The 14,105-nt window shown below is 42.0% G+C and overlaps 2 protein-coding genes across 3 annotated transcripts; one reads left to right on the top strand and one right to left on the bottom strand.

Annotated features, from left to right (window-relative positions):
- Positions 1–8,174, top strand: LOC122765580 (ETS translocation variant 5-like). 2 transcript variants are annotated; one of them, XM_044019927.1, is made up of 13 exons: positions 1–129; positions 2,400–2,465; positions 2,565–2,649; positions 2,917–2,964; positions 3,103–3,153; positions 4,281–4,389; positions 4,498–4,752; positions 4,857–5,137; positions 5,304–5,366; positions 5,452–5,520; positions 5,857–6,011; positions 6,167–6,268; positions 6,614–8,174. In XM_044019927.1, the coding sequence occupies exons 2-13, from the start codon at positions 2,418–2,420 to the stop codon at positions 6,845–6,847; spliced, it is 1,500 nt and encodes a 499-aa protein (XP_043875862.1). In that variant the 5' UTR covers positions 1–129; positions 2,400–2,417; the 3' UTR covers positions 6,848–8,174. The 2 variants fall into 2 exon arrangements, with proteins under 2 accessions (XP_043875862.1, XP_043875861.1); XM_044019926.1 differs by having other exon boundaries at positions 3–129; positions 5,854–6,011.
- Positions 8,175–8,952: 778 nt separating this feature from the next.
- LOC122765237 (insulin receptor substrate 2-A-like) lies at positions 8,953–13,654 on the bottom strand. Its single transcript, XM_044019391.1, has 6 exons — positions 13,213–13,654; positions 12,014–12,536; positions 11,558–11,807; positions 11,206–11,455; positions 10,406–10,958; positions 8,953–9,582 (listed from the first exon to the last, which is right to left on the bottom strand). Exons 2-6 carry the CDS (start codon positions 12,511–12,513, stop codon positions 9,294–9,296), a joined length of 1,842 nt encoding a protein of 613 aa, XP_043875326.1. The 5' UTR covers positions 12,514–12,536; positions 13,213–13,654; the 3' UTR covers positions 8,953–9,293.
- Between the last annotated feature and the right edge of the window lie 451 nt (positions 13,655–14,105).

The following is a 14,105-nucleotide window of genomic DNA, read 5'->3' as shown; positions in this document are numbered from 1 at the left end:
GCAGGACTTGGCTCAGATTCAGCGACCGCAGCTTTTCATTGAGAAAAATCCACCGGAGATCAATTTGGTCGCGGAGCTGCAGGGGATGTAGAGAAGGAAAAATCCCGCACGGCCAAGAAACTTCACACAGTGAGTTTTGCATTATTAATAATGTTGTTGTTGTTATGATTTTTGTCATGTCGGTGCAGTCAGACAAGGACGGGCGTATGTACGCGAGCTTTGTGTGATTTCGTGGTCGCTGTTGTCCACTCGCAGTCAGATATGGGCGAGGAGGCGAACGCCATTTTCTAGGAAAACCAAAGGCGACGTCCCCGCTCGTTTCTCCGCATCTTTGCAGCGGCGACTGATTGTGCGCGTGCGGGCCGTTGCCTTCACGGCCCGTTGGCGCCGCCACTCTTTTCTCCGCGGTCGGTGAAAAACGGGGGTATTTCACAATGGTGAGCCGCTGCCTCCCCCCTCTCTTACCCCTCCTCCTCCTCCTCGGGTCAAGTTTCACTTCATTGAGAAAAACAAGGAGGTCCACCTCCACCACACGAGAGTGCCTCACACCGAGCTCCATTCACAAATCTCTCACGTTGCCTCGCCTTTGTTTACACTGTGACGCGCCGAAAACAGCGCGTGAAATGGTTGAGTTTGGCTAAGTTTGGCCTCATTGACCAAACTTCACCACCACCACACACTTTCCAGTTTCCACACAGAAGAAAACTGTCTCAGAAGCAAACACTTTCGCCAGAGTACGACGTCTGTGTGTTGAAGACAATCCGTGTCACTGTAAACATAAATATGGTGTCTATTATTGTTGTTGCTGTTGTATCCATAGTTATTTATATTGCATATTTGGTTGTGTAATACTATTCGGGAATTGAGTGAGCATAATATATTGTTAGTATATACATGTGTAATAATAGTAATAACGACATTATATAGGTTCTTATGTACATTCCCCTTGCTTTTTTGTTCCTGCCTGCCTGTGTTCATGGGGGAAACAATTGAAGGTGACAATACTTAAATGAACCCCAGTGGGAAATTAGCAAAGAATAGAAAACACCAGAGATTCATCTAAAACATCAATGCCGCATACTGTTAAGAATGGAAATGAAAATATATAACAATTAGTTTAAGTTGTCTTGTGTGGTAGTTTCCACTTTCAAGCTGCACTGAATTCTGCTGGCATTTCTCCTGCTAAAAACTAAAAAGAGGCTATAGTACAGAGACATTGCTTCTCCTCAGGAAGTTCTCGGGGGCCCTTTCTCAGCCCAGGCCCCCCTCAGCTGTCATGATTGACTGTCTTTTACAAAATCATGTTGAAAAATATTTTTGTAAATAAATAGACTTTACTTTTCCACACTGGGGAAAAAAACCATGAGAAGTAGCCGTTGAGAGGAGGAATGTGTGGGCTGATGACAAAACCACAAACAACATTCCTCCACTACTATTATTATTGTTATTATTCTGCGGTGACCACACCACCTCACGATATGATACCAATAGTATCACGATAGAACAATTCTGTGATAATCAATATATTTCAAGACAACCATATAGCGTGGATGGAGCATCTCTTATCGTAGCTTTCTCCACCATTATCCCGCTCTTCTTCGGCCTCATTCACTTGATCAAGTAGCGACACCCGGCGAGTGAAAATTGCCAGGAACTGTTTATATTTAGAGCACCATAATTTGTTAGTTAAATGTCAATATTTACCCTGGTGTATCAATTATTGTATTGCACGCGGCAGGACGTATGTATCACCAAATCAATATTTTGACCCACCCATACACGACCTACAGTATTTTAAATATTTTCCTATTTTGTATTTTTTTCTAATTACCCTTTTTTTAAAAAAAAATATCAGTAAATTTGCAACCGGTATTAATTGAAATTATAGATTTGTCAGATTTGTTTGACCTATTACTACAACCGTAACAATAGAATATGTGAATGTAAATAACAAAAATAAACCACTTAAGGCACATATCTCAAAATAGTGACAAAAACCCCACTCTAAATAATGAAACTGATCTGTTTATGTACATTTTAAACTTTGCTTTTCTGCAAAAATAAATATAAATGCTGGCTTTAAAAATGGTTAAAAGATGTTTTTCCAGACATTTTCTAGTCAATGTTGTGTTTTTTACTGAGAATGTTTGCTGTGTTGATGATAATGGAGAAAGCTGCCATGTCTGTGGGTCTATTAGCATCTTGGCACGTCATGTTTTGTCTTTATCTTCCCGAAAACCCCCAGTCAGACGCGAGTTTACGGGAGTTTGCGTAACGCTGTCATTGACAGTGAAGCGTTTACAGCCGCCATAAGACTGTGGAGAGAAACAACAAACATGGTCCACTTCAGTGCTTCAACCGACATGTCCCTAATGTGTCCCGCATCCTCTTTATTCCAGAGTGAAGACTCCTGCAACATGGACGGCTTTTATGACCAACAGGTTCCCTTCCTCATCCCAGAGAGTGTGAGTTTTTAAAAACATTGAATTAAATTTAATATTACGTTATATTTATGTTGATAAAGTTTGCTAACTGAGCTGTTTTCTCATCGTATATCTCTCTAGAAAAGTCATGCAGAGGAAGCAGAGACATGTCTCAGTGCCAGGAAAAGGAAGTTCATGGACACAGAGTTGGCTCAGGACACAGAAGGTAGGACATGGACCTTTACTTGACTCTTTACAATTATTGAGGGTAGACTTTTTGGCTTTAGAGGAAACCTGGGGAAACCTTTAGGGAAACCTGGAAACCTGGGGAATTGGATTTTTAAATGTCACATAAATGCTTGACTAAGCAAAGGCAGCAAATATCTGACTATTAATTTCTTCTTAATAGAAGCAGATTGTTTTTAAACAGCTTTAAATTATTGGTATCAGACCATCTCTAGAAAGTAATACGTATGTCATAATTGCTTTACAGAGCTTTTTCAGGATCTGAGCCAGCTCCAAGAAATCTGGATTGCAGAGGGTGAGACCATAAAACAGACACGTCATCTATTTTGTCTTTGATTGACAACCATGTACTTGCTCTGTCCTTAATAATATGTGCCTGCAGGAATGTTGTGAGAAGATTCACTTAAATTTCCTGTTGTTTCCCCCCCAACAGCTCAGGTTCCCGACGATGAGCAGTTTGTCCCCGATTTCCAGTCCAGTAACCGTGAGTAGCTGCTTCTCCTTAAATATATATATTTATAACAACGTGCATGCTTTCATTATGCTGCTTGTGTATGTTAATGAAGCTATGCAGTGTGTGCAGAGCAGTGACTGAAACAGACTAATTTTCAGATTTTTTCCAACCTTTTTATTCAAGATGTGTAGATGTTTTAAATAACATTTAAAATTCAGTTTCGATTAATTTAACAAACATTCTTGTTCATGTTAATACATTAGATTTTTTTCCCTGTAAATTTGTTGCTATGCTATGCACAAATTTGCTTCTGTCACAATTGATATTGTGATTTCAGCTTTAAAAATTAAGTTTTGGGAAACACTGCCACTGTCAATAACCTGCTGCTGTACATAAGGAAAATAAGCGTTATTGTGCAGCCAAAAATAGTCACCCCGCAAATCTCCTGTTTGCTGTTTTTGAAAATTATTTAAAAATATAAAGGTTTGCATATTTTTAATGTTGAATTACATTTATTGGGTGGGAGTGCAAACTCAATGCTAAGCCACATACGATTGTCATCTAACCCCAGTCATTCAGTCATTTTCTGGTAAGATATAAGAGAAAGTATCAGTCAAGTATCTCTTGTAGCTACTTTATACAAGACTGTACAAATTATATACAAATACAGACTATATATAACTGCCCAAAAGTTCAAACTTGGCAGGTTAAAAACAGGCTCATATTGAACAGGTGCTGCACTTGTCAATTTACTAGTAACTGTTGACTAGTAAGCATGAATTTGTCCAATGCAGAACATGCAGTCGGTGTGAAGTTCATCCTCTCAAGGTCACCGAAGAGCGTTCATGTAGATCTGTGCCAGTGAAATGATAGTTACTGTATGTGTGGCACAGGAAACGGTGAAGGCAGTAAAACCACTGATAGATAAGGCAGATGCTGCCCAACACGTACGGCGCGTATTAATTATTGTTCAAACAGCAGAGGTGTGGAGCAAGTGAGCGTGACGGCAGAGATCGAGTTGTTTGTGTGGACACGTCAGTGGCGTAGTGTCGTCGTCTCTGCAGATAATCTGTTTTGCTGAAAATATAAGACAGTTGTTTTCTATTTTGTCAGGTAACTCAGCTTGCCTCTAATTGTGTGTGTGTGTATAATTGCAGTGATGTTTCATGGGCCGCCTGTGGGCAAAGTGAAACAAGAGCCCAGTCCGTCCAAAGACCTGTCCCCCTGCAGGAAGCCTTCAGCTGTAATGTGCCTTTATAATTACAGGTACATGAATGTCACACACCCGTCTGCATGATACAGTACAAACACAAATATCATGTCGCGGTAACTAACGCCACACTCTCCTCTCCTTCCTGTCGCCTCCCTCTTCAGTGCCTGTGACAACAAACCAGCTGTGACTCCAGCCTCCACACCTGCACTCCAGCGTGGCCCCACACAGCTGCAGCCGTCAGCGCCGCAGCTCGCCACAAGCTGCCTCCCAAGCCACGTTCCTGTCATGAGCCCCTCACACCACCACCGCCAACAACAACAACAACACCACCACCACCACCACAGCCTCCCACCCGCAACCCAAAATCAACACTTTGCTCTGCCGGGTCCCCCGATCAGCTTCAGCAGGGAACAGAGGTGAGTGATCCACGCAAGGTCCTTTTATTATATATTATCAGAAACCTAACCAGGGACAAGAAGAAAGATTCACAGTCTGCTGCTGCTGTTCTTTAATGTCTCAGGTTCCAGCGGCAGCTGTCAGAGCCCTGCTTGCCCTTCCTGCCCCCAGAGAAGAAAACAAACGCACTGTACCCCGGCACGAGCCAGGACGGGCGCCCACTGTACCAGCGCCACCTCTCTGAGCCCCTGGTTCCCCACGGCCCCCCGCAAGTTTTCAAACAGGAGCTGGTGGACCCGCGATACGCAGAGCAGGAGCCACCTGGTCCGGGTCTGACCCAGAACCAAACCACGTTCAACCACGTCACCATCAAACAGGAGCCCAGAGACTTCACCTTCGACTCAGGTCTACATTTTCATCTTGATACGATATCTAACATCTAAACAACAACAACAACAAAAAGCATTCTGTTAAAATGTTCTACATTTGCGAGTGATTTGCAGCTTGATTGACAAACATGGATCAAGGACATGCTGCTAGACAACTGATGTTGTTGACTTGTGTCTTCCAGAGGTTCAAACCTGTCAGTCGTCATCGTTTCGGAAGTCTCCCGTCTCTTACCAAAACAATATTGGTGAGTTGTTGTTAACTTTGATGCCAACCTTTTTTCTTTTATTACGTTTGTGCTTGGTAATTTTTACATTTCACTGCCCCCACAGGATTTGGCCAAGACAGAGATCCACATCTGTACTACGACGACACGTGTGTTGTGCCGGAAAGACTAGAAGGTGACGAGTGAAACAAGATTGGCACCTGAATGTGTAACTATTTGAGATTTAAGGGTCAAGTGTGTGACGTTTAGGATGAATTATTGGTTGAAATTGAATATCCTAAATGGTCTTTATTTATATAGTGCTTTCCTAGTCTTGATGACTACTCAAAGCTGCTTTAAAGTTACTTTACAAGGTCCAAATTTCCCCTTAGCGACAACTGACCAGAAGTTAAAGAGCTGAACTAAGAGTGGCTTCATGCATATCATCAATTCAACACACTGGACCTTTTAAAAGGATGTATTAGTGTTCACTGCTAATGAGTCATTTCATCTGTGTGTCCAACTGTAGTAGCAGCTAAAGTGAAGCAGGAGTGTTTGCCATACCAGCGCCGTGGATCCCTGCAGCTCTGGCAGTTTCTGCTAACGCTGCTCGACAACCCAGCTAACAGTCACCTGATCGTGTGGACGGGACGCAACATGGAGTTCAAACTGATCGACCCTGAAGAGGTCAGTCACCGACCTGAGAGCCGGATGTGGGACTTTGGCTGATGTCATTCATGGGGAACTTCTGTTGTGAATTTCTATGGTTGTAGTTATATTATGGACCATCTAGTTTTACGCATCGGAATATTTAATGAAGGTTTTGCTCCCACGTGTTGCAGGTGGCTCGGCTCTGGGGGCTGCAGAAGAACCGACCTGCCATGAACTACGACAAGCTGAGCCGCTCACTGAGATATTACTACGAGAAGGGAATCATGCAGAAGGTAAAGGCGACATTCACTTTCCCCCTCCATCACACCAACGCGTGTATTTATTTCGTTTTTTCAGTTCTTTTTATACCTAGGCCAACAATCTGCCATAATCTGGATATAACTGTCTTAAAAAAATTTCCCTCTGTTGTGAAATTAAAAATGTATTGTACAAAATACATTTAAATTGAATTTACAGTGAAAAAAAAAGAGAATAGGGGTAGGACTGGATAAGCATGTGCTTCATCCTACATCTTTTTGAACAATACTTTTGTTTGTTGCATTGCTATTTTATGTGTTTTTGTTATGATATTCAAAATAAACATGCATTCATTCATTCATTCATTCATTCATTCATAGGTGGCAGGGGAAAGGTACGTCTACAAGTTTGTGTGCAACTCCGAGGCTCTTTTCTCCATGGCGTTCCCAGACAACCAGAGGCCGAGGCTGAAGGCCGACCCGGACTCTGTCCCGCTTCCCAGCGAGGAGGACGGTCTCCCCCTGCCCAGCTTTGATGAGGAAGGTCCGTACCTTCCAGACGCAGGCGAGCAGGGCAACCAGGGACTGACTTTCCCTGACGGCTACATGTACTAGACTCAGCTGGAAGTTTTCTAAAATTAAAAGGTAAATGTCTCTTACGGCATACGCTTAATTTGCTCAATGAGACATCGGATAATCTGAGACTGCTCATTTTAATTTGAACCCATTTCAAAAAAGGAAACCCTGTATGTAAGTCTATTTTTGTCCTGATTTGGTCCCATTTGTTATCACAACTTCAGGGCCACTGTTCAACTATAAAGTTGTAAAATTTGTTCAATTTGAGAGAAGATTATATTTCAAACAAAACATTATTATTATACTATTATTTTTCTTGTCATTTTAATGGCAAAACTGTTGTCTGTCCATAACGGGAGACAAAAAAAAAATCACAATATTTCATTCCAGCAGCATAGATATGTAAAATTTTACTTAAAAGGCTCATAATACGGAATAAATTAATATTTTGAAAAAGCATAATATGGCTACAAGTCAATATTACGTAGTTTTTCCACTTAAAAAAAGTAGTATAGTCACAACGATACAAATAATAAATAATAATAAATTTACTATGATTAATAGTAAATATATAATATTGACTGTTTCTGAGGGAAGAAAATGGCACATGCTACATTTTGCTTTACATAAGTGTTAAGTAACCACAATACAATGACTTTAATCTTAAAATAATAGAGGTTTTATTCACTTTACCTTTAATATCATGAATTCTGTGAAAATACTAGTTTTATTTTCAATATCTACATTTTTTTGTGGTTAAAGCTGGAGCTAATTTCGTCGCATGGCCGTTGCTATAGTCCTCGCATATGTCGTGAACTCTGGGATCTGGTTTTTGAACCAAATAAATATATATGAAAAAAAAATTATATATATATATCTGGAAGCCATGGCATTCATCTCCTGACGAACCTATCATTGTTTTTGTTTTGTTTTTTGAGACCTATAAATAACTTGTACTGAATTGTCTCTTGTGTACGTTTTCCTGTTTTTAAAAGCTAATATTTTTGGCATTATATGGACATTTTAACGTACGTTTTCCTATAACTGTTTTATGACAAAGGTACAGCTTCTATTTTTGATTCCGTAGCACTCTGATGCCAACGTTCAGCATGTACTTTCTTACGGCTAACAGTCATTGTACCGAGATAGTTTTCTGCCTTTTGTATATTTGATTTGCTTCTCTGTGTAGAAAAGGTGTATAATTATTATATATGAATATATTTTTGCTCAAGGCTCCGTGTTCTTGTCGCTGAGTTATGAGCTGCAGAGTTCTGTCTGCTAGTACGTTGCAGTAACTTCAGCTTCTTCAAGCTGTGTGCCTTTTGTTATGATCTTTACTGACACAATAAACTATTTTACTATTTTTTTCCCTTTGCCTCATTAAAGATCATTTTCACACCCTCACAGACTGCCATGCATTAAAGGGTCAGTCAGTAACCACTCATTCCATTTGTACTCAGAATTTAAGGAACGCCCCGGAGCAACCTCACATAGGTACTGCATAGAGGTCGTTACCAACAAGGTTTTGCTAACAATGGCTAGCCCACAGCATCCATGTTTTTTCTAACTTTGGAATCACATCATAAACACAATTTGCCTCAACGAGGTGACGACACAACCAGCTCCGACTTTCAATGTAAATGGAATGCAGTGTTAGAGCCCTCTAGCAGCCATTTTGAATGAGAAACACATTTCACTGTCCCACAAATGCTGCTTTTCACTAAATGGTCCACTACATTGCTTTTCCATTAGCGATAGTACCTGGTACCTATTTAGAACTGGACCTGGTGAGGTTCCAAGCGAGCCGAGCCGATACTATGAGTGACAGAATGCCAGCCACTGATTGGGCAGAGTGCCGTCACTGGAAGAGCCATGAGCAAGACGTCCGACGCAAGAATCAAACCGAACAATGCCGAACTATAGATCAATAAAAAAGACTTACTTGCGTTAATGTCCAACATTTAGCATTGAAATGTCTAAAATCTCAATATTTAACAAAGAAGTCTGTATTTAGTGATAGCACTGCTGAAAGCCAGTATTAGAGGACTATTAAAATTGACAATGTGGCCATTTTCGCTGGTCCTTATTGAGACCTGTGTCTGACCGTTTCAATAAAGACTTAAGACGATGTGCATTCATTTGACTTTATTTTTTTCTTTTAATAACATTATATGCTAGTGCAACATCTTTTAAGTGTTGTGAATTCACAGATTCTTCGAAAAACAAACATATCAAACACATACTAAATAAATTCTCAAATAATGGACTTAAATTGTCAGCAAAAAATATATTATTTTTCTAAACCTCATAGGTCCATTATCCGAGGCGTAGACATATCTCAAAATATACTTTTAGCACCAGAGAAAACATGAATGAATCTGTACTTTGCTCAACAGATGCAGAAGATCACATGATTCACAAGCTGATTTAGTGAACCATGACACCCAGAAACATCGTTGTCACTCATCTTTGAGATCATAGACACTCAGGATCTTTCCTCAGCTTGTAAACAAGAGAGCAGACAGGAGGACAGGCGGGATCTTCTAACAGCAGGTTGGTCTGGGACAGTTTCACTTGACACTTGCCGTGTATCAGATTTTGCACCCGTTTGCACTGGCCTGGTACAACCTGGTCGACTTGTGACAATACTGTGCGCAGGAGAGGGAGGTGAGGCCGTGATCAGTGCCGGGTTGATGGTCATCTCTGGCTGTTGGACTGACGTCAGCAGCCAGAGGGGCTGATGTGATGTCTGCACAGGAGAGTCAGAGGCGGAGCTAAACAAGAAAAGGAAAAAGGAACAGTAGTTCAAATTTAGTCCTGCACTACTTCAGAGATTTAAAAGTTCAAAAGTCAAAGTGGGTTGAAAATAGATCAAAATAGACATAATTATTGTCAAAATTACCAACATAATTGCACGTAATAAAATCTTCAGCTTCAATCAATATCTATTTGCTTTCATATTCACAACACACAACATTTTTGAATACCACGACAAATAACTATTACTGAAAGTTACCTTAATGTTCTGGGCTTTATTGGAAATCTCCTCTTCTGCCAACTGCGAGAAATGTCAACAGTGGACCATAAATCTGTTGTGAGTGAGAAGAACTCCGCTGTCCTCTCTTACTTGAACATGTTGGACACATGTCTTATTTAGATACTTTGCCTCTCCAGTTTCTCCGGCTTTAAAGCCAAAATACTTCTTATAAACCAAGTCCGTCTCTGCGTGATGCATGAAGCGCTCCAGTTCCACGTGGATTTTCTTCAAAATAAAAGTCTGAAAACGCGTAGCAGATTTTCGAATTCCGATGATTGCAAAAAAACGCAATATGCGATATCTAATGTAAGCCGATACTGACAACCACTGCAAACGTTATTTAGTCTCTTCTGTAGTAAAATTAACATTTTTTTCATACTCAGGAGGTGTAGATATATATATATTTCTTGTGCAAAATAAGCAACTGTAGAGGGCTCTAGCATAGAGGTCAAGGAGGTAGCAGCTTATTCAAACAACTGTTATAGTTATTTGTCATACCGGAGGATGTTTGCCAAAATCTGATAATATGATTTTGTGCATCCCGACAATTCGCAGCTCACCTGTTGAATGACTTGGAAAGGAGAGATGACGTTGAAGATGATGGGGGCCAGTGGCATTTCGGTGGACTCGCCATGGTCATGTAATCATCCTGAAGCGACAGAGACGAGCTGTGGCTGCCCTGCGGGGACATCATCATGTAGCCTCGGCCTCCCTGCTGCTCCTCTCCCTGCTCCCAGGTCTCCACCCTGCATTGCTCCATCATCTTTTCCTTGTAGCTGCCCGTAGACTCAGAGGAGCTGGACTCCCGCTGGGCTCTAAGAGGGCTGACACTGGAGTCAGACAGGGTTCTGTCCGGTTTGCAAGGATTTTCGTAAGCCGGTGCGGGACTCGTCTGGATGTCAGAGTTCCTGGGCGGGTGGACCAGGAGAGAACTTGGCGGCCTCGCAGTAAGCGGCTTGTCTCTGTATTTGGGTCTGCTGCGTTTGGAGAACACAAGTGCTTGAGGCTGACTGGGGTTGGAAGTTGGTGACCGGCTGAAGTCAGGAAGAGCTCGCAGGGCCCGCACCGCCTCCCGCACTGCCTCGTGGATTTGCTGGGCAATCGCTGTGTTACCTGGACAGAGCAAGACATTAAGAGTATCAGCCTTAAGGCCCATTCAGACTTTTCACCGTTGTTGCTTTTCATTAGTAGTACTTTCCATTTTATTTTATTTATTTATCAAACATATGCATGCATTAATTTTTCATCATCAATTTAAGAAAATTAGGTTTGTTAGCAGATTAGTGCTGATGCAGCTGAAAAACTTTATAAAACGTATTAGTATGGATCTAGATTTATGGTAGCGTTTCTTCTTTATAACCTTGGTCTCTCGCTTCCATCCAGATCTCCCCTGGACCATCGGGCGCCGACCTGCCAAGCTCCACAAAGAACGAGCCGTCCAAGTGTCCAAAGCGCCGCACGCTCAGCAGAGGTATGGGAACCGATGGCAAATCGCTGCAGGTTGTCACTCTGACCAGGATGAGCGACGTAGCTGTGAGGCAAAGCCGAGACTCACCGGTCAGGGACTTTGAGCGACCCAGACCTCTGGCTTTCACGGAGACGGGCCAGACCTTCAGACAAGGGTGAAGAGAGCAGCTGTATTTAGAGCTGGTACTTAAAATGTGTGTGGTTTTATGTATTTTCTTCACAATTACACTGAAGTCTATTCTCACCTCTTTGAAGAAAGCAGCAGGGGGTAGAGTACAATAACCATCATCATCTTCATCACACCCTTCTCTGTGCTCATCATCCTTTCGCTCCTCCTCCATTAGTGTCTTAATGGCAAAGTACCACGCTTCTTGTTCCTGCTGGTCCCCCACCACCAGCACCATGGTCTGATCCCTGGCATACAACGCCACCGTGTGGCCTTTCCTGGAACTGCCGGTCCGACTCACACCGAGACAGCATCGCAGGTAAATCACCCTGTGGAGCAGGTCAAGTTACAGTTCAACATTCATTGTAATGTAGATAAAAAGTAATGGAATATTTATAGAACACAGAACATTAAAATAATAGAACAATTAAATTGCAGCCCTACTCAGTTGATCAACTAAACACGTCTAGGATTCCTAATTATTGAGTTGTATGAAATGATCGTGTGCGAAATAAGATCATGTACCGATACTAACCCTTGCTTGCTCGACCCGAATAGCGCAGCTTTGCTAGCAGACTTCTGCATCGCTGTGAACTTCTCCTGGCTCTTGTACCACTCCAGTCGACTCGGCCCAATGTGACTTCCTTCTCTCAGGACAAAATATCGCCTGTGGCTGCGCTCCATCTTCCCCAGGTAGCCTTGTTTCACTGCATCACTCTGTGGCCGAGAGGAGGCCAGGAGGGCCCCGGCCAGGGGAAGCAGGGGAACCAGGGGAACCGGAGGAACCAAGGACCCGCAAGACTGGCTGCTACAAAAGAGCTCCTCATAGAAACGAGATGAACTCCTCTGCACGTGATCTTCCTCCAAGTCCATGTCTTGTGCCATTTGAAGACCATTCAACCAGTGAGGCTGTGGGGGAGAGCTGGCTGGCGGCCATGTTTGGGTGGAACTGTGGCAAGGAGATGACAGAGGGGAGGAGGAGGAGGCAGGTGTGGATCTCCTGTGGTTGTCACACCTGGCATGGCCTTCAGCCATCTCATTCACTCCAAGCTGAATACCTGCACATGTACACCGATAGAAGCAGAATTCAAATGAAAAGGGAACACACACTACAAGATTGTCCAATTTTACCCACAATTCACATTTGGGCAGAGTCAGCTCCAGTCAACACTAGTTGGGGACACTGGGCATTAGCTAGTTGGCACAGAAATCTGTTGGTGTGTGTGCGCCGAGTGTTTTGCAATCGGTAATGACTGTAGGTTGTGTAGTGTGTCCCCAGCTCTGGTTGGATAAGTGTGAGGATCTTTCAAAATAAAATACTTTTGGGTTCTCATTCAGTTCCTGCTCCAATAACCCACAATGGATTAACAATATTAATACAAGCAGTCAAGTTATATGTTGTTATACGATGGCATAAATATCATGGACAAGTAATTTAAATACTTGATAAAATGGGGAAGTTATATTAGCTAGATTGAAAAACAAGTATTTTTGAACAATTTTAAAATAACAAACACCCAGTAACCAATTTGAAGCTGAAAATATGTTGGTTTTGTGCTGGTTATCCAACACAAGACATTTACGTGATGTTTTAATCTGTAGAACAAGTTCTCCAACTACTCACTAAACTCTCCACAGCAGTCTAGCTACATCTAGCTAGCAGCTAACACATGCAGCTAACGTTAGCGTCCACTTTTCCCCCAAAACGCTTGAACAAATACGTTTAAAACGTACCTGGAACTGTCGGCCAGTACTAACATCACACCTGGAAACAAGTGCAACGTTCAATTTCCGCGACAGGTATGTCGCCACGCAGCATACCCACGTAGAAAACACTCCACTGTCTGCAATTAACACTAAATACAGCTGCCGAGGTTTAAATCTGAAGAATACAAATTCTCATTCAAGAGCAAGCAGAAGAAAACCACTGCGGCAAGTGAGGATCGAACTCGCGACCTTCAGATAGCTAGCTAGGCCACGTGACCACCTAGGTTTAATTTTACACTTTCAATTGCCCGTAGGTGTGGGACTGTGTGCGTGAATGGTGAACATGTTGTCTCGATACTTTGGCCCTCCTGTTTTCCTGCAGTCAGCCCCTGACGAAAGTAGACGCGACCGTGTTTTTCCTCTAACTTTTCTCTTCTATAACTAAGAGTCTGAGACCACCACTTTCGATGAGCTCATCTCCAGTTCTAGACGCTGAGGCGCCTTCAATCAAGGAACAGCCAATAGGAGAAGCTCAAAATGCAGCCCTGGATCACGTGGTGCAAGCTGAGCACACCAACTTCACATTTAATAACCACTTAAACCACTGATTGCATATATGTACAATAGTATTACTACTTTTCAAATGAGTATTAGGGCCTCAAGTAAAAATAAATAAATAAATAAAACAGCATGAATTCTGAGATTAATGTCAGAATTCTGACTTTAATCTCAAAATTCATGCTGTTTTAATTTTATTCCTATGTGGCCCTAATTAACTTGTCTCCCTTTGACTTTTTTTGCTGCTTTGAAAAGTGATTTTCCCCCTTAAAGTTGATTTTATTCACCTTACAAATCGAAAACACCATACATGTATTGCACTGAGGCAATAGGTAGTTTTAAAAATCATACTCCAATTATGT

Source organism: Solea senegalensis, linkage group LG2 (genome assembly GCF_019176455.1).
Source record: "Solea senegalensis isolate Sse05_10M linkage group LG2, IFAPA_SoseM_1, whole genome shotgun sequence".
NCBI classification, from domain to species: domain Eukaryota; kingdom Metazoa; phylum Chordata; class Actinopteri; order Pleuronectiformes; family Soleidae; genus Solea; species Solea senegalensis.
Note: the sequence above shows the minus strand (reverse complement) of the source record. Positions and strands in the feature narration are given on the sequence as shown.

Coding starts and splice junctions, on each gene's coding strand:
- LOC122765580 (XM_044019926.1), top strand. CDS start 2,418: ATGGACGGCTTTTATGACCAACAGGTTCCCTTCCTCATCCCAGAGAGT. Junction 2,650..2,916: donor GTTGGCTCAGGACACAGAAG/GTAGGACATGGA, acceptor ATTGCTTTACAG/AGCTTTTTCAGGATCTGAGC. Junction 5,521..5,853: donor TGTGCCGGAAAGACTAGAAG/GTGACGAGTGAA, acceptor GTCCAACTGTAG/TAGCAGCTAAAGTGAAGCAG.
- LOC122765237 (XM_044019391.1), bottom strand. CDS start 12,513: ATGGCTGAAGGCCATGCCAGGTGTGACAACCACAGGAGATCCACACCT. Junction 11,808..12,013: donor TTCGGGTCGAGCAAGCAAGG/GTTAGTATCGGT, acceptor CCTGCTCCACAG/GGTGATTTACCTGCGATGCT. Junction 10,959..11,205: donor GATGGAAGCGAGAGACCAAG/GTTATAAAGAAG, acceptor TGCTCTGTCCAG/GTAACACAGCGATTGCCCAG.